The sequence below is a fragment of the Haliaeetus albicilla genome, chromosome 10 (genome assembly GCF_947461875.1).
Source record: "Haliaeetus albicilla chromosome 10, bHalAlb1.1, whole genome shotgun sequence".
Lineage (NCBI taxonomy): Eukaryota > Metazoa > Chordata > Aves > Accipitriformes > Accipitridae > Haliaeetus > Haliaeetus albicilla.
The window spans coordinates 15,043,990-15,067,471 of NC_091492.1; the positions used below are offsets into that span (position 1 = coordinate 15,043,990).

At 38.3% G+C, this 23,482-nt stretch overlaps 1 protein-coding gene across 3 annotated transcripts in view; it reads right to left on the reverse strand.

Annotated features, from left to right (window-relative positions):
- ITFG1 (integrin alpha FG-GAP repeat containing 1) overlaps positions 1–23,482 on the reverse strand; it is a 99,032-nt gene that overhangs the window by 51,929 nt on the left and 23,621 nt on the right. For all 3 annotated transcript variants that reach the window (XR_011326519.1, XM_069793602.1, XM_069793601.1), the window contains exons 7-8: positions 20,428–20,489; positions 17,939–18,023 (exon numbers count right to left, since the gene is read on the reverse strand). Coding sequence is in view for 2 of the 3 variants with exons in the window: in XM_069793602.1 (XP_069649703.1) it covers positions 17,939–18,023; positions 20,428–20,489 (147 nt within the window). In the remaining variant the exon portion in view is untranslated. The remainder of the gene's footprint in view (positions 1–17,938; positions 18,024–20,427; positions 20,490–23,482) is intronic.

Below are 23,482 nucleotides of genomic sequence, written 5' to 3' on the forward strand. Positions count from 1 at the left end.
ACAACAAATTTACCACAGACCTACAATGCTAACTCTTCTCATCTTCATGCTTTGTTTCAATCTCAATTTAAATAAACATCTTTAATTTTAAACTCTAATCTTGAATTTAAATTCCTCCACAAAGGAGGAAGAAGACAGAAATTAAAAAGGAGTATCATTAGCACATTTGCTCTAGTGCAATTAAGTATTCATAGGTGACAAAACATGCATTGGTGACAATGGCTGGATGAATCCATCAGACCAGCTGAAATAAGCTGCACTAGTTTCAAATTTAAAAAAAATACCTTGCATAACATGTCTTTAATAATGTACTTCAGCCTGGGTCTACTTAGGAAATCTACTTCTGGAGATCCTCTGTAGTCTTCACTCAGCTCCTAGGGTCTACTAGTCTATCTTTCTATTACTGTATGGATTTTAAACAATCTCAGTCCAAATTGTTGGAAATGTCAAGGTTATCCTTACTTGTAATTTCAATGTAATTTGTAGCACTGGATGTGGCTAAACATACTCTAGACTCCAAATGTTCTTTGCTAGCTAGCACCACTCAACTTAAAACATGTTTGACATACAAATAAAAACTCAACTGTTAGCACGATCCTGGCTTGACTGTGATACTAAAGAACTACATGGTTAATAAAGAACAAATTTTATAGGCAGTAGAAAAGGCTAGAAAAAGAACAGTCCCACATACTCATCAGCTACAAATCTGTACTTATGTCAAAATATGTAAAGACAAAATTAGCAGTCTTATGCCTTCTAGGAATCATGTGAGAATCATTACTTACAACTGCCTGTTCACTGTATTTCAACAAAAAGCCATAGATACAAAGCCTTCCTTCCAACATTTTGCCCATGTCTGCAAAGTGCTAGCAATCCAATCGAGAACAAGACTAACTCAAAAGACACAGATTGTGCAGATCACTGGAGCACACCTCACACAGAGAGACTGTATGACAAAAATTACTTGCAGCTGAAGTTTTAACATTGATTGTGAATGTTCACACTTGCAAAAAACATAGCTCAAATTTTTTTCAATCTACTCTAAAAGTAAATTTGAGTGGGACAAAGCAGAAAAAAACCCTTGTAAATCAGATTAAGAACAACATAATGTTACTAAGAAGTGTTATATGTTCAAAATGCAATGCTAATGTACCGTAGCCTAAGCACAGGTTTTAAAACGAATGCACAAATAGCAAACTGTGTGTCAATGGTTACTCCGAGAGATGCATTGACCCTGAGGTCCTAGCACCTCACCGAATTGCACATCTACATGTAGATGTTGTGCTGTCTGCTAATTCATGATGGTGACACTAGAGTTTGTGTAGTTTCAGCTCTGACCGTTAAGAAATTGCTGTAACAGGCCTATTAGGATTTAGCCCTTTCAATTTGAACCAACTAGATTATCATCTCAGATTGGCATAGACCTTTTGTGATGAAAAAAAAAAAAAAGGAACTCGGTCAATTCTGTCTGATAACTTATCACCTACATCTATCTATAATTAAAGAGAAATTATATACAAAGTAACTAAGCTGAATAGGCAAATAGGCAGTAGGCCCTCCAACAGAGAAAAGACAGAATGTAACCCTCCACTAACAAACTGATTTTTTTTTAAGACTGCTAGTGAATTATGAAGTTCTTTCAAACTTTAAGAAAAAAGTTACATACATAGAGAACTTCTTCCCAAACCAAGACATAGAGATATGCTTTTAAAGCAAACATGCATATAATTTACTTAGCATGAGTAAACACAAGCAAAAAATACTCAATCCAAATCTTCAAATTCCTTTAAAAACATAGAAAAAGGTGTCAGAAAAGCAGTATTTTGCAACCAAATTCAAGGGTTATTAGATTCACTGCACACACTTGTACAACGTACTTTCCAACATGGGCTTTGAAAGAAAAACAGAACCTGGGGAAATGACAAGTATCATGATCAGTCAATTCAAAACTGTTTTGTAATACAGCAAGACAAAGTTGTAGTTATAAAGAGCAAAACAGCTTTTGGTGGGCATATGGTCCAAATCTTTTTACTGTGAACAGCTATGTAGTTCTGCTGCAGCGTAAACTTACTTTTGCTCCTTTAAAAACAAAAATTGAATCAACTTCTTGTGTGTGTGATGATAGGCTGATTATTATAACTTATTACAGTTATGTTAAATAAAAAGAAATTGTTTTCTGGCAAATAGAAATAAGCTAACTATGTAGGCTAAGACAGTGAGAACAGTCTAGCTTCCATAATTCTGAACCTGATGCTACATAAAAGCAAGACACTTCATATACCACAAAGTTCTCATGCCTTGAGAGGCTACTGTTCTCTATTGAGAATGCACATTCTAAACTAGCTGTGGTCCCTGTACAGGCCTCCTGTTGGTGCAGTTTTCCTAGTTGCCTTCAAAAATGTGAGAAAAATAATGTCCTCAACATAGTACAATAGAAGTCAAGAATTTTTTCTCTGCTGTTGATTTAAAGCCCAAATAAGTATAAGGCATCTCTTGTTTAATACAATACATCCTAATGAAGCTTTATATGCTTCCATACATAGAGCTTGCTCACATCTCTCCCTCATGCCTTTGCACAGTTCTCATTCTCCTTTCTCATGAGCTTTTCGTTTAAAGTTCTGAAGAATAGTAAGAAAATAAGGAGGAAAAAGCCCTGTTACAGTAGTGCTCAAAACAATACCATTCTGGGGCAGGCAAGATATTCAAACAAAACAAAGGTTTGTTTGAAAGCTGATTATCTTAAATTTATCTTCTGAAGTAATAAAATGATTAGAATTCTTTTGTCACTCTGCCTTTAGGGGTCAATGAGATGGTCATGACACAGTTATAATAAATTGCTAGGATAATTACGCATTATTAAAAGAATCAGTGTTAGCTGCTTTTAGAACATGTGAATCACAACTTCAAAAAACAGATGCAAAGAGCTTTTACAGATGCTTCAAAGTTCTGTGGACATTAAAGAAACCCTTATATCACTCTCCTTCAGACTAAATCAATTCTGACTTTAAGCCTATCTATATCCTTCCAAAGAATCCATATTCACACCTCCACTGCAAGAGAAGCATTTAAACACAGCATGCCAGCAAACTGCACAGAGACTTCCAGGCTGCATCTGATCCAACAGTGCAGTCTTCTGTCTTGAATGGAAAGACTGTATCGAATGTACTAACTGGAATCCAAGCAGGAAAAAGAAATTAGATTAAATACAAAATGAGAACCCCTCTGCACACTAAGCAAAAAGTAGCACTTAAATTCCTGTTGTAGTTTATGCTGAAAACTACTAGCTCCAACTACCTCACATTGTTACAACAGATACTATAAAGCCTGACTGTACAGCTTAGAACTATCTAATGTTACACATTTAGAAAGCTTGTATGGCATTAAATCTTCACAAGCTAACAAAAGGGATAGCACTAATTAAAGAAAGCCACTTGTGTGACTAAATTTTGGGTTGACAGTTCTTGTTGTATTAACCATGAAGACTGTCAAAGGAAAACTCAATCCTGAGGAGATTAAGTTGTTCAACAAAGAATAAGCAAGTGGCATGTGCATCACTCCTCTAATTTTACTATTGAAAAGAAAGCAAAAGTAATTCTTAATGTACAAGCCCCTTTGACAAAAATCAATATGAAGCAAGAATGATTTTTCTTCCCCCCAGATGTTAGCATTTGTCAGCAACATGTGAAAGAACTTGGCAAAATACAGGAAACAGATTTCCCCCCCAGAAGTGCACATTGCATCCAAGTCATAATAAAGACTTGGACAGAAAGAAATAACAGAATGCATGTTTATATTTTGGAGGAGTCAAGAATGCATATAAAGTTACTTAAGAATACTGACTAACATGTCATCTAAGGCTGTAACTCCAGCCAGTCTCAGCCCATCACAGCGCTCTCACAGGTGCCATGACATGCTAAAATGTTCTAAAATACTTTGCTCTTAAAAAATTAGACAATTTAATCACAACTATATCTCTATTATATTATTTATTATTTACTCTGTGCAAATTCAGGGAAAACAAGAACTATTAGGAAAAAGATCTCTTGGATTTTCAGTAATACCATTGGTACAATTGTACCCTGCTACAATTTAGTGGCAAGGGGATGGGAAACAGTTCAGAAATGCGGGATTTCTGTGGATGTCATAGCAGAACAGATGCCTTAAGGATCAGGAAACGCAGTGTTTTAAACAGCAAAAGGAACAATATGAAATTATGTCTGTGACAGGGACAAACAGTAAGAATGAGATGCATGGAAAAATAATCTCCTGAAGGGGTCAAAGATGAATTTGAAAGAAGAATTTGAGGCTATTGTATTTAAAAGTTTCCTATGTGGACTTTACACAATTGCTTCAACTTAATGTCCACCCTATTCTCAGATCCACACCATGAATGCAAAAATGAATGATGAAGTTACTAAGTGTATTGGTTTTGTGTGGCAAGGTTTTGGTAGCGGGGGGGGGTGTGTGGGGGTGTGTGGGGGTGTGGGGAGAGATTTGAAGGAATCAGGATGGTGGGCACTGCTCCGTTGTTAGAAGGGGACATGCTGGAACTTGTAGGCTATAATCCTTGGGAGGCCTGATAAGGAAAACAGAGAGGCGCCGATGTGTTGGAGAATTACTGACCCGTGAGTCATGCTCAATAAAGGGCTGGAACTTAGAGTCTTTTGCAAAAATAGCTTAGTTGCTGACAGTCCAATTGCTAAAGTTTAAGTAGCTACCAATTGGCGCGCACTGATAAGAACTTTGGAGTATAATAACCAATCAGTTTAAAAAACGTGTCTTCTAATTTTCTATATAAACGAGTGTTATATACAATAAAATGACACTCTTTGCTTGCATCAAGCTGTGTCCCGTCTCTCAATCGCGGCAAATTGGTGACCCTGACGTGATAGGGTCCAGGAACCACCTATCTGCGTGGCATGCTGCGAGTCCCACAGAATGTTGAATGAGCTGCTGAAAGGAAGCAGGAGCCGGCCCGCCTGAAATCCCTCCGGAGTAGAGAGGTGAGCTGTGGGAAACATGGGGAATCAAGCGTCTTCCCTGGAAAGAGACGTATATGAGCTTATGAAAGCTCTTCTTCAAAAGCATGGGAAAGTTATCTCCGAGCATGATCTTAAAGCCATGCTTAAATGGGTACAAATGAAGATACCCGCTGTAACTGCTTCTAGTATCTTTATGCAGGAACTTTGGGATGATGTGGGGGTGAAGTTGTGGGACTCTGCCACATCGGGGGATGTAGAAGCACAGCGTATGCTTCCGTGGTGGAGGATCATTTTTCAAACCCTAAAAGCTCAAGAGGAGAGTGATAATGGCGACATAAAGACTAAAGGGAATGCCCCCACAGTCCCTTCTCTGCCTTCGGAAAGTCAAAATTGCCGAGGACCCCCAGAGGTCGGCGCCGCAAGTTATCCTGTGGAGGAGGACCCCTTTGATCCGGGGCCGGTAGACCCCGAGAAGGAGCCAGACTTATATCCTCCTGACCCACACGACGTGTGGGCTAACATAAGACGCCAAGCCTTAAAAGAAGGGGATCTCGAGATTGCCAAAATGATAGTTGCCCCCGTAATCTATCAGGGCCGGGGGGTACAATGGGAAGCCTTATCCTTTCCCGTAATTAAGGAACTGCGCCATACCATCACGGAGCACGGGCTTTCCTCTCCATATTTCGCGAGCCTGTTATCTTCTGGTTTTGATACTTATGTTATGACTCCTCATGATTTAAAGTCTCTAGCAAAATTACTGTTAACTCTGACTCAGTTTACACTGTAGGAGTCACATTGGAGGGGGGGGCTCCAGGCACTTCTTCTTACGTTTGCGGGTCATGCTAATCCAGTTGTGGCTGCATTAACCATAAAACATCTTACCGCCACCGGTCAGCACGCTGATCCGGTAGCCCAGGCACGGGATATCCCTCGGGAGGCTCTTGAAGCGGTCCGTGAAGAAGCGAAAAAGGCTTTTTTTAAGGTCCCTGACACACAAAAGCCACAGAAAGCTTTTACAACTATTACTCAAGGACCCCGAGAGCCCTATATGCAATTTATTGATAGATTAAAACAGGCTCTGGAGCATCAGATAGACAATGCAGAAGCGCGAGAAATTTTGTTGTTGAAACTGGCTGTAGAAAATGCTAATGTGGATTGTAAAAAGCTCCTGAAATCCTTCCCTAAACCGAATCCTACACTGATTGAAATGGTGGAAGCTTGTAATAGAATTGGCACTGTGGATCATAAATTTGAGGCCATGGCTACTGCCTTTGCAGCCATGCGCGGTCCATCAGGTTTGGGGAATTGCTACGGCTGTGGTAAACCAGGGCATTTAAAAAAGAACTGCCTGGCTATGAATACGGGAGCTAGGTACCAAGCCCCTGGGGTTTGCCCTAGATGCCGAAAAGGGCATCATTATGCTAATCAATGTCGGTCTAAGTATGATTTTCAGGGTCAACTGATACAGGGAAACCGGTCGCGGAGCACGGGGCGGCGACGCGCGCGGACACAAGTACCGCAGCCAATGTTCCAACTCCCACGGAGGGAAGCAGCAGTGCCTCAAGTCTTCGTCCAGCAACAGCCGGGAGTGCCGGATTGGACCTGGCAACCGCCCACACAGTAACGTTACTTGATTGTTCAGTTCACTTGCTATCGACAAATATTTCGGGACCCTTGCCCCCAAAAACACAAGCGCTGTTGTTAGGGAGATCATCTACCACATTATCAGGGCTTTTTGTATTACCAGGGGTCGTTGATTCTGATAGTACTGATGAAATTAAAGTTACGGCTTGGACTCCATTTCCTCCCTGCACGATACCTAAAGGTAGTCGTGTAGCGCAATTAATATTGATTCTGGCGGGGACGAACTCCCCCATTCCTAGTCAATCTCCTCAAAGGCGGGGAGGGTTTGGGTCTACAGGGAACCCACAAATTCTATGGGTGCAATCCATTTCTCAGAACCGACCCGTATGTCAATGTACCCTTATCCACGGAGGGCAACAAGTAATACTAAATGGAATTATTGATACTGGAGCCGATGTCACGGTAATATCTCTTGCTAAGTGGCCTCCACAATGGCCTCTGGCTAATGTTTCCCATGTATTGGCTGGAATTGGAGGAACTGGTAACAGCCGCCAAAGTGTGGAATTAATCCAAATCCAAGGTCCAGAGGGGCATATAGCCTCTGTTAAACCTTTTGTGTTACCCGTCCCTATGATTCTGTGGGGGCGTGATGTGCTGTCCCAGTGGGGAACGTCCATTCGGACACATTTTTAGAAGGGGCCATTGAAGCGTGCGACACCCTTAAATTGACACGGAAGACCAATACCCCTATTTGGGTAGATCAGTGGCCCCTACCACTGGAAAAGCTTCGCGCCCTCCAAGAATTAGTTATGGAACAGTTAACAAAAGGGCATATTGTGCCTTCTAACAGTCCTTGGAACTCGCCTATTTTTGTAATTAAAAAACAAACCGGCAGGTGGCGCTTGCTCCACGACCTCAGACAAATTAATGACGCTATGGAAGACATGGGAGCCCTCCAACCAGGACTCCCGTCCCCCACTACGATTCCTCGAAATTGGTATTTGACTGTTATCGACCTTAAAGATTGCTTTTTTAATATCCCACTACACTCCGAGGATGCTCCTAAATTTGCCTTTTCAGTTCCAAGCGTCAACATGCAAGCCCCGTTGCAAAGATACCAGTGGGTTGTGCTGCCACAAGGAATGAAGAATAGTCCTACAATTTGCCAGTGGTATGTAGCTAAAGTACTTAGTCCGGTTAGGATTGCGATGCCTAGTGTCTTGTTATACCATTATATGGATGACATCTTGGTGGCCACACAACATCACGAGGTCATGGAGGAAGCTGTAGCCCTTGTCACGGCTGCCGTCAACTCGGCAGGCCTCTGTATTGCGCCGGAAAAAATTCAAAAAAATACCACCATGGAAGTACTTAGGTTGGCGCATCAGGGCTCAAACTATAGTTCCTCAACCCTTACAGATACAGACAAACATTCGAAACTTGCATGATGTACAGAAATTATTGGGAACAATCAATTGGGTCCGACCGCTGTTGGGAATTTCTAATGCGGACTTAAGTCCTTTATTTGAACTGCTTAAAGGGGATACTGACTTATGTTCCCCCCGCAGTCTTAGCTCTGAAGCTGTTGACTCTTTGCAAAGGGTTGCCACAGCGATTGCCAACAGGCAAGCCCACCGGTGGGCCCCGAATTACCCTTTTATCTCATTATTTTAAACCCCGCTCGACAGCCTCATGCACTGATCTTTCAATGGGATCCTCAGAAATCAAACCCACTGTTAATTATTGAATGGATTTTTTGCCAAATCAATCCACAAAAACTATTTTGACACAGCATGAGATGTTTGCTTCTTTGATAATTAAAGCCAGACAACGCTTACTAACATTATCAGGAATAGACTTTACTTGTATCTGCCTACCTGTGACAAACATGTATTTACAATGGCTTTATCAGCAGTCAGACGTTTTTAGTATGGCACTGGCAGACTATATGGGTCAACTCACATCCCACCCACCTCCGCATAAGCTGTTAAACACCAATGTTCATTTGATATCCAGGCCGAAGAAAAGTGACCAGCCGTTACAAGCCCTTACTGTATTTACGGATGGGTCTGGGAAATCACACAAATCAGTCATCTTGTGGTGGGATGACCACCACGGACGATGGGACTCGGACATAGAGACTGTTCCTGGTTCTCCCCAGATAGTGGAACTGACTGCAGTTGTTCGGGTTTTTCGGAGGTGGTCCACACCACTTAACCTTATCACTGATTCAGCTTATGTTGCAGGGATTGTTGAGCGAGCTGAAGCGTCTGTATGACACGATATCTCACATTCTGAACTATTTGTTTTATTACAAGAACTTATCTTTCTTTCGGATTCTCGCCCTCACCCCTAGTTTGTTATGCATGTCAGATCGCATACTTCTTTGCCTGGTTTTATTGCAGAAGGGAAGCGACGAGCAGATATGCTGACGCTACCAGTACAAGTATTGCCGGATCGCATAGCACAAGCTGAACTCAGCCATTCCTTTTTTCACCAGAATGCTGGAGGTCTCAAACGACAGTTTGGACTCACCTCCCAACAAGCGTCTGATATTATCGCCGTGTATTCTGACTGCCAAAGGCATTCTTTCGCATCGATAGCAGGAGGGGTTAATCCTAGAGGTCTACAAAGCTTACAACTATGGCAAACAGACGTTACGCATTATCCGGAATTTGGTAAATTGAAATATGTTCATTCTTCTATTGACACCTTTTCAGGCGCTTTGTTTTCTTCTTGCCACACAGGAGAGAAGGCGCGTGACGTCCGTAAACATTTACTGCGTGCCTTTGCCACCTTGGGCATACCCTCACAAATAAAAATGGACAATGGCCCTGCATATGTCTCAACTGCAACGAAAGCCTTTCTTAACTCCTGGGGTGTGACTCACATTACTGGCATCCCTCATTTCCCTACAGGTCAATCTCTAATTGAACGTTCTCACCAGTCTTTGAAGCGCTTACTACAACAACAAAAAGGGGGAGTAGGGATTGCCACCCCTGAGGAACGATTACAAAAAGCTTTGTATGTTTTTAACTTCTTGACTTGTTCTTTGCTAGGTAATAATCCTCCGATAGTTCCACATTTTAACGTGAATCCTTCATTCGAGACACGAGTTAAAGCCCCAGTGTTGGTTTGCGACCCAGAAACAGGTAAAATAATGGGACCATATCCTCTTGTCACCTGGGGAAGAGGTTATGCGTGTGTCTCCACAGAGAAAGGCCCCAGGTGGATTCCAGCAAAGAACGTGCGTCCTTTCCGTGAATCCCTGCCTCGAGCGCCTGACGAGCCCAGCGGGGACTCTGCTCAACCCCCAGACCGCCCTCCTGAACAACAACTCCCTGACCTTCTTGAGGCTACGGAGGACACCTATGGAACTTCATAAGCCATCTTTATTCTCTTACCGCTTTTTTTACCCTGCTTGTTACAATGTCTGCAACGATTGATAGAGTGCTTCATGAAAAAGATTTTTTTTTTCTGCAACAGGAGGGGGGAGATGTGGGGAGAGATTTGAAGGAATCGGACAGGACGGTGGGCACTGCTCCGTTGTTAGAAGGGGATGTGCTGGAACTTGTAGGCTATAAACCTTGGGAGGCCTGATAAGGAAAACAGAGAGGCGCCGATGTGTTGGAGAATTACTGACCCGTGAGTCATGCTCGATAAAGGGCTGGAACTTAGAGTCTTTTGCAAAAATAGCTTAGTTGCTGACAGTCCAATTGCTAAAGTTTAAGTAGCTACCAATTAGCGCGCACTGATAAGAACTTTGGAGTATAATAACCAATCAGTTTAAAAAACGTGTCTTCTAATTTTCTATATAAACGAGTGTTATATACAATAAAACGACACTCTTTGCTTGCATCAAGCTGTGTCCCGTCTCTCAATCGCGGCAGGGGGGGAGGTTACAGGGGTGGCTTCTGTAAGAAGCTGCTGGAAGCTTCCCCTCTGTTCGAGAGAGAGCGAGCCCATACCAGCCGGCTCTAAGATGGACCCGCCGCCGGCCAAGGCCGAGGCAATCAGTGATAGTGGTAACGCCCCTCTGATAACATTTTTAAGAAGGAAAAAAAAGTTGGGACAGTGAGAAACAGCCGCCGGAGAGAGGAGTGAGAACATGTAAGAGAAACAACCCTGCAGACACCAAGGTCAGTGAAGAAGGAGGGGGAGGAGATGCTCCAGGCGCCGGAGCAGAGATTCCCCTGCAGCCCGTGGTGAAGACCCTGGTGAGGCAGGCTGTCCCCCTGCAGTCCATGGAGGTCCACAGTGGAGCAGATATCCACCTGCAGCCTGTGGAGGACCCCACGCCAGAGCAGGTGGGTTCCTGAATGAGGCTGTGACCCCGTGGGAACCCCACGCTGGAGCAGGCTCCTGGCAGGACCTGCACATCTGTGGAGAGAGGAGCCCACGGAGCAGGTTTTCTGGCAGGACTTGTGACCCCGTGGGGGACCCACGCTGGAGCAGTGTGCTCCTGAAGGACTGCACACCATGGAAAGGACCCATGCTGGAGCAGTTCCTGAAGAACTGCAGCCCGTGGGAAGGGCCCACGTTGGAGAAGTTTGTGGAGGACTATCTCCCGTGGGTGGGACCCCACGCTGGAGCAGGGGAAGAGTGTGATGAGTCCTCACCCTGAGGAGGTGAAGCGGCAGAAAATAACGTGTGATGACCGTAAACCCCATCCCTGTCCCCCTGTGCCGCTGGGGGGGGCTTAGTGGAGAAATCCGTGAGTGAAGTTGTGCCCGGGAAGAAGGGAGGGGTGGAGGGAAGGTGTTCTGAGATTTCGTTTTATTTCTCATTACCTTACTCTGGTTGATTTGTAATAAATTGAGCTAATTTTCCCAAATTGAGTCTGTTTTGCCTGTGACGGTAATTAGTGAATGATCTCTCCTGTCCTTATCTTGACCCGCAAGCTTTTTGTTATATTTTTCTCTCCCCTGTCCAGCTGAGGATGGGGGAATGATAGAACGGCTTTGGTGGGCACCTGGCGTCCAGACAGGGTCAACCCATCACACTAAGGCAGTCAAATGAGGTGCAGTCTGTATAACAAAGTTATTTATAACGAACATGAATTTACACTTTTTTTGTTTGTTTGTTTGTGGGTTTTTTTAGTTGTTTTTTTCTTTTGTTTGGTTTTTGTTTGTTTGTTTGTTTTAAGGAACTGCAAAGGAGTACAACTTATAGCTACAGCCTTAAACCTCAATACAGGATCTTTTTGTAGAAAAAACTGCCAAAATAATAGAAATCTAAAAAAAAAAAATAGGACTAATAGTAGAACAATGAGGTATCACTGAACAGCATTACTGGATACCAATTAACAAATAAGACAGATTTAGCTTCTAAATACACTTTCATGGACTGAAATACACAAGTGGCAATTAACTTGATATGTCTCTATGCACTGCTGTTTTAGATGAACTGAAGTGCATCTGTTACTAAAACAACTTCTTCCTTATCTGAAGTCACTCAGAATTCTTTATTGCCATCAGCTTTTATATCTTTTTCACCCAAACTGATCACAGTAAGAAGAGTTTTCCTCATATGCAGAGCGTTTCAAACACAAAAGTACTATACTCCTGCATCTTAAGGAGAATCCTTTTATTGACTACAGGAGCACTACTATATTTTCACAATGTCATGCTCAAAAGACAACTGCTTTATAAAGGGGTTATTTACTGAAAGGAAACATTACAATTTACCTTTGATACACAGCTACTACATCTGAGGATGCAACATTCTGAAGAGAAGGAAAAAACTAAAGAAATTCAGATGCTAAAACAAAGCTGATACACAGAACTAAAAGCTACAAAATTGAAATGCAACTGCAGGCAGAAAAGCATTGCATTTAAGATATCATCAGCTGCAGGATAATCATAGTCTACTTTAAACAAAAATCTTTCAACCAAATGCATTTTGCACAGTGCAATGAATGGCTTTAAAATCCCCCAAATGTTAGGCACTCTGTTATCCTGCTTGACCATAATTAACTGGCAATAATGAGCTATAATTTCCTATAAGAAAAATGATAATTTCTACCGTATGTCATATAAGTAGTTAACATACATGAAACAATTCAATTACTTGGTAGGGAGAAGAACGGAGAAGATTGTCTTGGGATTATTAGTTGGATAACAGGATATTACATATGAGAAAAATTTGAGTTCAGGTCCCTAAAAGACTTGGATAGAATTGTAACAATCCCAATCCATGTTTTGTCAAAAAGTAATCAAGTTTGCATAGTAGGAGTAAACACAGACTTCAGAAATTAGGGAAGACCACACAGATGAAGACTGAGCAGCAGCTAAGAAAACAAATGGCAAGTAAAAGATAAAGAACTGAGGTGGAGTTGGCTAAATGCTACCCTGAGTTGTGTTGTATTTACTTATGAGGACACTATCAACAGTATGATCAAGTTTGATTTTGATAAGCTATTTTTTATTCTCTTTACATCCATGCCACAACAAATTGCTTTGCCTAAACTAAGCAAAATCACTGACTGATTAATCAAACTTTTATGTTCTTAAATCAGATATCACAAAGGATGATTTTTCAAACTTCACTATCCAACTGAACAAATCAGTTGAATAGCAGTTATAACATTGATTTCCTATAAAAATGAATTAATGGACTGTACAAACAGCAAAATATTCTATGCTACTTGCTTCTGGGTCACTACTTTAAAGACATATTTCATTAATCTTCAAAGTAACAAGAAAATTCCAGGTTTGCATGTCCAAAAAATGGTTCACATTCATCTCGTTACTCAAAAAAATTGGTCATATTCAGAGCATCCCACCGAAATCTTTAAATTTCTTCAACAAATACAAAATTTTCCACTATTTTAAGTGACAACTATTAAAACTTTTTATAATTGCGATTATTTATTGGGATTCTAGCCAACATCTATGATATCCTCTAAAGACAGTACAAGCAGATCTCATAAAAAGCCTCTGCTAGCATACAGATAACAACAACAGAGAATTAATCATTTTTGCTATAGCAACCACTGCACTGCAATTACCATAGTGACATGAGAAGAATAGAAAAAGTAATAATGAAGAGCTCTTACTTGTCTGGAGCAATGTGTCAGCCAAATAAGTCTAGAATTCTCTAGTGGCCAGCTCTGCTCACCTTAATCAATTGAAATGCCATTTGAAATAAATATGTCACAAAGCATTTCTGATTTGTTTTTAAAAGGGCAATACAAATTTGTCAATTGTTCCCTCTCCTTTTGTCAGGTTAATGTTCAAATCACTGCTATCATGTAATAGAGGGGAAGTGCTACTTATTTTAGAGGTCCCAGTTTAGACATAAAGTCTAAGGTCTACTACATTACTGTAAATATATTGATATATATACACCTGCTTTTGCATATTTTTCCATTAAAATATACACATACATACACAAACATATATACAGAAATGTAGTAGACCTTACAGATACATATATATAAATGTATACAAACATACATTTGTATATCTTTTTCATGAAAAAATATATCTTTATTATTTGAGTACTTCAGGAAGACTTGGTGCTAAGATTAGACTAACATCTGTCACAATTTCTCCCAAGTCACCTAATTGCTGTTTTTTCCAACTCCACTTATCTAAATAATTTCTACTTGATAGCTGTTGTTCAACCTGATTACTTTAAGAGTGGAAACCTTACCCAAAATTTGTTGCTTTTGGAGGTTCTCAATCAGGATCTTTTTCAAAGGTCCCCCTCTTTTTTCAAATGACAGGTAAATACTTATGGCTGGAAACAGTACTTCAAATAAAACTTTTGGAAGCAGGAAATAATGTTAGACAAAGTCACCTTTTGAAACAACATGTTTTGCAAAGACAGGTGTGATCAATAAATCAGAATCTCGGACTGCAGAAGTGCAACAGTGTACAAATAGAACGGTGGGTGTAAACGAGAAGGTGGCAGCACAACTGACATACTCCCAAGCTCATGTCTGGACCTGGCATCGTTCCACAGTCCAATCTGCACAAAGTTAAGTACATGAGAAGCGGCAGAAAGTGAAAGCACAGAGAAATACAGAATCCTTTGAAATCTTTAGTGAATGGCAAGGCTGGCACATCAGCTATTGACATACAGAAAATGTCAAGAAAGGGGAAGAAAATAGAGGGAGGCAACACAGAAGTAAGAATGTAACAGGCTTGTGACTATATTGAATGTTTCTAGTCACAACAGCTGTACCCCAGTACCAACAGTGAAGATGCTTACAGCATGCACAGAGCAGAGCGAGTGTGATATGGTATGTTCTGCTTAGTGTATCACACACAGTTTGGCAAAGGCTACTTAGGAGAAGGCAGCACAATCTTCTAATGCATCTCATTTTACATTTTCATTGTGCTATTTTGATTTGTTGTGCAATGAAGCCTTTTTCAGGCCCCATTAGAGATAGCCAAATTACTATTTGAAACTGCAAACCATCATACCTTAACTTCGACTTATGACACTCATTATTTCATCTTTTTTGAAACGGAAAACTGAAAAAAGGAGACATTCAAGTCTGACAAACCATTTCTAGTAAAGCATTTTCTTTAACTTCAGCTCACTACAAGCAGAATCTGTATGACAAATGACTACCTTTTGAAGTACCTAAACATATGCAGACAAAGCATAGTGGGTAAATGCAGTCACTCTGATACAGTGTTATTCTAGCAATGTGAGACTTTGCCTCTCTATTGTTGACTGGAATGAAAATGAACATGAGCAGAACTCAACCAAGATCCTCCTTTGCATTAAAAGTTTTTTTCCTCTGACCAATTACTGTATAGCCACTCTTACACAGAGCTATTTTGCTGTAGGCAGGATTTTTTTGGTGGTGGTAGGGTATTATTCAACTTCCTTCAGCCTGCATTTAATAAAGAACATGGAATTTAGAATTATACCCCTTCACTACTTATACACATTGTTTTAGTACCATATTTGCTTCAATATTCTCTAAAACTTTGTTCAATGAGAAAATAACTATTTGTCATCTTGATTATTTTAAATTAATATTGGGAAAGTAAAAAAAAAAAGAGAAAAAGAATTGATGCACTGCTCTATTTCCTACCCACTGTTACAACAGAAGAAAGACTAATCAAAGTTCTAATAGTACTCAAATAGCAAATTTGAAATCATAGTTGTAAGTATTTCCATAGTTGTTAGAATAAACTTTGTTCTTCTGTCAAAACACACACATACATTTATAGCAATCTTTTCACTCGGTCTAGGAAAATTAATGGGCAGAAAGACCATTAAACCATTTCCCATCCTCCACTTGGATGAACTTGCGTGATCTAGAATGAAGATAAAGATGATAGTGTGTATGTAGCCGTTCAGGAAGAGGAAGCAAGACCCTCATACTGCAAGATCTGTGCTGGGTGTTCTCTCTTAGAGATTAAATGGCTGAGATCTTTCAGAATAACCAGTTCCAAAAAGTCACCTTCTGAAAAGCCAGCATCTCCTCCCATAGATGGTACTCATGATTCCTTGCCTCTCTATCCACTTTGCCATATATGCTGTCCCTCTACATTTATTTGCTTGCATTTCTTAAGTCCCTGCATGCATGTTCTCTCATTATATTCATCCTTACTAGAAAGATTGCTCCACTATTGCCTTACACTAGTGCTTTGCCTATGAATTTGATGATAATTAGCAGAGCAGGGTATTAAAAAACTGGTGGTCGAACTCCAAAACAGGAGTCCCCCATGGCTAAGGTAACTATACTGGCCATTGTCTTTCATAACCTTGGCTGTACCAAAACCATACAGTATACTGCATTGCTATATCAGTGTGCATTCAATTTACTTACATTTTCAGAATTTTACCTTTAGCGTTTGAACAGTTTCACTTCTCTTTGCAAAGATATCCCAGGGTTTATTAAAATTCCATTAATTATGATAAATTTCTAGAATTATGATATATCATTTGGGCTCATTAGCTACCTAACATAGAGATAAAATTATCCTACATAAAGATTGATTTCCACATTGCCATCTTTAAAAAAAAAAAACAACAAACCAAAATCAACAAACCCTAGAATTCTACTTATTACCTATTAAGACACATTATTCAGAACATCAGCTTGGAAAATAGTTACAAAAAACCCAACATATTTAAAATTTTTAACTCCAAAACCCGTAGTATTCTGTTCTTGCCTTCGGATATTATATACACAAGTGTTTCTATTTATAGATGAACAGTAAAAGATTTTTACAAAAACTTTTACAAACATTTTAGGAAATGTGTTAAACATATCACAGAAGAACCTAGAGCATTGTTCAGCTTCTTCATTTACTATAGATCTGTAAACCCACCCATAGTTGCTAGATAAGGATCTGTGGATAATTAACTATCCAGCAGAGGTGTCTTGTTACAGGTCAGTAAACAGCTTTGCTAGTACTCTTAAGAATACTTCTAAGTGGCAGCATAGAGCAAGAGAATTGGACTCCGGGTCTAACAGAGTCTGACTTCTAATTTAAAAAATTTTCATTTTCTTTAAACTGATTTTAAACCAAAAGGATGCAACAAGGCTACCATTTGACAACATTTTAAAAGACAGGCTCAGTCTCACAATTAATGAGCATGTCGTATAAACATAGTAAATTAGTTCTTTAAGAAGTTATTTACATTAAATGGTGTCAGCACAATCAGGTCTGTAGCACTTTCCCTTGGCTTGCAAAATTCTTATTTTAGTGCACAGAAAAAAAATTACTTTTTGAACTACAAAACCCAACATTTCCTGTTCTCCGTAACATGACACACACATTGATAAGCCACAATTAACTGAAAAAGTACATTCTAATAGAAAAAAATACAGGCTTTCACTAACCCTTGCAAAAATAGATGTACATATAAATTAAGTTTTTCTTCTGTCCAAAAGCCTTCCAGAATTTTCAATTACAACCATTAAGATTTTACCATTCTTCATCAATCTTTGTTCAAGTCATTTTAATTAATTTACATTTTGGCTTTATTAGTTTGCACAGGTGAAGAATTTATGAACATTTACTCAAATAATATCTTCTGAACAAGATTAGGGGAAAAAAAACCCAAATCACAACAAACAAAATACATGTCTCAAAAGTAAGTCTGGCGTTGTAGCACGCCTCAAAGCAACAGTCATTAAGCAAGGCATTCAACAGTAGATACATGTGATGTAGAATGTACTGGGATAGCCAAAGTTGAATTTAGTTGCATTTATTAATAATCATTCCCAGATATTTCAAGATTAACAGTCAAATAGGTATAATACCTTAAAGGGGAAAAAAAAAGTAAAAGAACACTTCTAGAGCTAAACATCTTTATTTGTTCTTTGATTTAGAGTAGCTAACCAAAATCTGAAAGAGAAAGAAACACTCAGGATAGTTTAGAAGAATAAAACTCACCAAAATCTGCAAACACAGACTGTCCAACAACTTTCACACCACTAGGCTTTTCCATAGTTTTTTCAAGTTTAGAGAAGTTCCCATCCTATCAAACAGGACAAAGATGATAAAAAACTGAACTGCAGGCTAAGTGATAAAATTTGATTTTTGAACCAAAGAAAATATGCATTGATAAAAACCCCACTAAAGTAGATAATAGAGAGACGTCTCAGCTATAGAAAAAAATGCACTCTCTGAAAATCGGGACTGAGTTTTTGCACTTTTAATCCTTCATGGAATCTTATGGAAATCCAGTAATAGTAATGTTCAGATACAATTGTCCATATATTTTGCTCTGTTATGTGGAATAGATTGGGTTACTTCAGCAACATAATCTAAATAATAATTAAGTGATTATGAATACTAGTGTGCATTTATGCAGTGACGTGATTTTAGAGATATATGCAATATATAAAAACACACTTGCACATCTGTCAAAAATAGCTTCTGATTTTCCTTCTAATTAGGAAATAACTTGATTTTACATTAGGTGTGGTTTAGGTCTTGTTTTAATCGTCTATTATTAAAACCTAGGCCTGCAGAAAACAATATTCCAGTATTTCATCAGAAAGACAAAAAAAAGAGTGCTGGATCCTTGTTTATCATAGAACCAGATCACAGTTGGAACAAAACCATTTAAAACATTTTCGTAGTCATGTAAGATGACCTAAGGCCCACTTTTCTAGTTGTTGCAATCAGCTCATATAAAGTGCTATGCACACAAGTACACGTAAAGCCACTGAGACAAATGATACTGTTTTGTGGATTATGTATAGTTATCCATATTGCTCACTCATGTGGTACTCAGTTTGTGGACTTCAATGCTGTTGAAAATGCAGCTCTGGAAACAGTTAGTAAATGGATGTTTGACTGTGTATCTTCACCTCGACATATAATTTATAATAGCTCAGGTGAGAGAAAAAAAAAAATTAATGCAAATCATCTCCATGCAGAAAAGACTAGGCCCTGGGCTCAGCTGGCCAGAAAAGCATGTGTCATATAGACAAATATTTTAAAAGCATTTTATGGTGCATCAATGAAGAATTACTTTGCCTAGGTTTGTAGAGCAATTTAACAGCTTTTAATGGATCAATCAAGTTATTTTAAGATTGATATACATGTACATATATGTATGACATTTTACTGGGTTTATTGATTCCAAATAATAGAATTCCTTCTTTCTAAAGATAAGCAAATCTATGCATAGAAAATATATAATGTAGGATAATATTTAGAATATATGAGTTTGGAAAATTCAAAATTTGTAAGAAAATAATAAAAAAAATCACCTACAGCAGACAGGTCAAATGCCTTCTGTAGTCAGTAACTCAATCCCTCAAGAATTAAATTAATCGAAGTCAAAACCTGGTCATTTTTAAGTCTATATAAATGCTAGAAATATAGTATTCATTACCTGCTGCTTTAAAAAAAAAAAAAAAAAAAAAAGTGTCCAGTACAGCTTTCATTACTTTTGCCTAAAAATTAGTATTCAGAGACTATCTGGCAGCTATTACTTTTCTTCTTCTTTTTTTTTTTTTCCTCCACTTTTTCAGTTCAGCAGCTGGTTGAAGATGGACATGTTGTTGGAGGCAAGACAGTCACTTCTACAGTGACTCACTGTGATATGATGGATAAATTTTCAGGTAAATAAAGCCTCAAAAAGTGTTTCTCAGCTTATAAGAGACACACCAAGCACTTCCTATTATAACAAAAAAGTAAACTTTTAACATACACATGCTAAGATTCCTAACTATAGTCCTTTTGAATAACAGATTAGATAAAGGATACATTTAGTTTCAAATGAACTAATTTCATTAATTAATTAATAAGGAGGTTCTTCACTGATGCTGGCCAGGTTAGGCAACACAAAAGCAGAATCTCAGTAAAAAAATGTATAACAATAATCCATTGACCTATTTCTCCCTAACCTTGAATTGCATTTGTGATATTTGGTTAACATAGGACTTGGAATTTTCTCAACTGTAAGTTGCATACATATTGTAAAGGCTAGAAGTGAGAATTTGAACCTCTGGCCCACTAAATCTTACCCAAGATCTGAAGTCATAGTTCTAAGAAAGCTTACTTAAAGAAAACAAATCTTTGAGACAGCAAGAGTAAGAAATCTGATCAGCTTTTTCTTCATGAATCACCATGCTAAGTGTCAGTAAGTCCCTAGAACAGCTGATGACACACCAGGAGTCCTGCTAAGGTGTATGAAGGCAGTTTGATTGATTTACTTAGTAGTCATGTTAAGAAATCTGCAGAGGAACTTATGCGGAATAAAAGATCTCCAGTGATATTCTGCAGTTTAAATGCAATAACGCAGTTAGTGCCTCAACCTTGGTTCCACTCATTCCTGAAACAAGGAATATCAGATGACCTTTTTTTTTTTTTTTTTTTTAAACTTGTCTGTGTTTTAACAGAATGGTTATTTGGATTTTCTCTCTTACCTTATTTACCCATGTCTCAAAAATAATGTTTTGTGAATTTGGTAAGGTAGTAAGGAACAAATCTGCAAGGAGAAACATAAGAGAAATAAAATATTTAACATTAGACTATGCACACAAATATTTGATCACTCAATAAAGATATAATGTATTTAAAAATATATTACCTATATTTTATAAGTTATAAATATATTATATTCCAGTGATGTTGAGATGTCTATATATTAAGCAAGAAAGATTAAAAAACAAAAACCCAAAAAACTATTTTCATCCCTCATACTCTTCTATATAAATAAATATACCTTCAGCACTCAACTTCTGCATTTGTACAGTTTATACATAAATTAAGTTAGTCTCACATGATCTAGTAAGTGCTGGATGTTATATATGTACACTGAAGAACATTTCTTAATAGTAAAGACAGAGACAGACCTCAAAGCTACAAAAAGGTACACATAGTTATATTTTTGTCAAAATTAACATCAAATTTAAAGTAAAAATTAAAAATAAAAACCTACCAACCATCCTTTTATTTTGGATATGTTGAATTAAGCAACAGAAACACTGTTGACAGGAGGAGAAAAGGAGATGGAGAAATATTTCACGCTTCCTTTACACTAAAATTCTCTTAAAAATTAAAACAGTGCAAAAGAGTGCCTCAGAGGATTTATCTGACAACACCTACTTAAAGAGTAGCTTATTCATTGCCATTTAGGAAAGCACCCAAGTTAGGAAAATGGGGAAAAAAAACCTTTATAAAGGAGTTTTTACAACAAAAAAAAAAAAAAAAAAAAAAAAAGGAGGGGGGGAGTTTAAGGAAAAAAATTTAAAAATTACTAAGTCCAGATTTTAGGAAAACTACTCTTTTAGATTTATGCACTTGTTTTCTTTTTCATTGTCCTCCCCCCCCCCCCCGCCATTTAAAATATCACTATTTGAGTTAGAACAGAATGGTTACTTTGTAGGCAGAAAAAGTGATTAAAAAAAAAAAGAGAATATTCATGCTTAACCTTGAGGTGGTTTAGCGAATAAGCAGGTGGACTGCTGTACAGGAAGTTTTCAATGACACAATAAGGGGTATTGACTTCCAGAGGAATAAAAAAAAACCCCCCACCACAAACCCAAACCATAAACCTCCACATCAAACAAAACCCCCAAACAAAAAAAAAAACAAAACCAACAACGAAGATTTTGCTTACAGATTTCTCTCCACACCCCATGTGCCCCACTCCGCCCCCCCACCCCAGAAAGTTGTACCATTTAATTTTATTCCCTCAAATACCTAAAATGGCAATTTCCTTTAGAGTATACACATGAAAAGCATGATAGTGTGTTTCATTGGAATGAATTATATTGGTACTTAAGTATTTCTTGAAGGCAAGAGACAGAAGTAATGGAAACAATCTGAAGATATCATAGATGTAACTTAGAAAACATATATAAACTTTCAAATTTTAACTTGGCATGTAGAAGGAAGTTTGTGCAGTATTGTTGATTACTGTCAGATATAAACCAGAAAAATATTTTAAAAAACCTAATACATTCACAGGGCGGGGTGTATGTGGGTGTGTGTGTGCGTGTAAAGAGAAACATGGAACAACAGAAGCCTTAACTCACTTTCCTACAGGCCAAAATGCCACTAAATCTTTGAAAAAGAGTTTTTGAGGTTCAAATAAGTATTTCAAGTAGGGTTGTAGTATATCCATGCTGTAATTTGTACTGCAATTTGCATATGAACTATGTCACCTACAGATTATGCCACAATAGGCTCTTTAAGTGTTATATTTAAATACACAGCAAATGACTAGCGTTTGATTAGGAAATGTAACAGGTTGCCTAGCCTTCAGCAGACATTTTATTGGCACTGTAACTGTTTTCCCGCCACATCGCTGACTCAATTTCACACGCTGCAGAGCTGACCTCTCACCTTTAACTGCTAAGTCAATCCTCTCTCTGCCCAGTCCTCTATGCAAGGAGAGATCTTGGGAAGCATTAACTCAGCATTCCCACTGGTAATGCTATGTTTATATATGTTTTGTGACTATCCCAGGATTAGACAAAATGGCATAGCTGCCAACCCAAGACATGATTCACCCAGTATTATTATGCTAGAAATTCAGCTCTGAACAGTTGGTTATTACCAGGTTAAATAAATGCATCAAATTTTTATGCAACACAGTTATGCTCCTAGGGTGGAAAAAACAAATACAGAAGGCAGATATGAGTTATGCTGGGGGTATTACAAAGTGCTGAGCTCCAAATCATTTATTTAAGGTTAAAACAAAGATCATTAAAATCGGCAAAAATAAAACAGCACTATTTCTTGGCTGATTTAACATGTGATGGTTTTTCATTTAACAATTATTCATAATTTTAAAACCTATACTAACGCAGCATACTATTACAGCTTCTCAGTTTAAAAAAAAAAATAATACAGTACCACCTATAGTATCTTTAAAATAGAGCTTTTTGAATAAAGAGAAATGAATGTCCTTAACATCTTAATGGGAAGTCATATAAACACTACTATGAATTGAACTATCTGTAAGTAGCAATATATCTTGTTTTCATTTGAGCTTTACAGAATAAATTTATCAGTTACATCTCCTCTGAGAGCATCATGGCCATGTTTGACTCAAAAGACATTCCATATTGTTCATCCCAGAGAGAGTTACACCAGGCCAGAGAAAGTCAGGCACTCAACATGACTGGGCAACAACGACTGCAAAGTAAACTGCAAAGTATATTAACCCTAATTTTGCGACATAGCCTTATGAACTCACACAAGTATTAGTGAATTACTTGTAACAGAGTATGTATGGTTACTGTATATTACACATATTCACCTATTTTGTAAAAGCATTTAACAGAGAGAGACATTTGCAACAGATTTTTCTGGTGCATTGAAAAAAATCAATTTGTTTCCATTCTTAGTCTGATGCATATTATCTTAGTTGTTTTTCCCTCCTCATTTAATCTGATTTCATAATAAGTGTATAGAAATACCCAGAAATATGACTGCACATGGAATTGAAATAATATAGAAAGGGAAGGAACA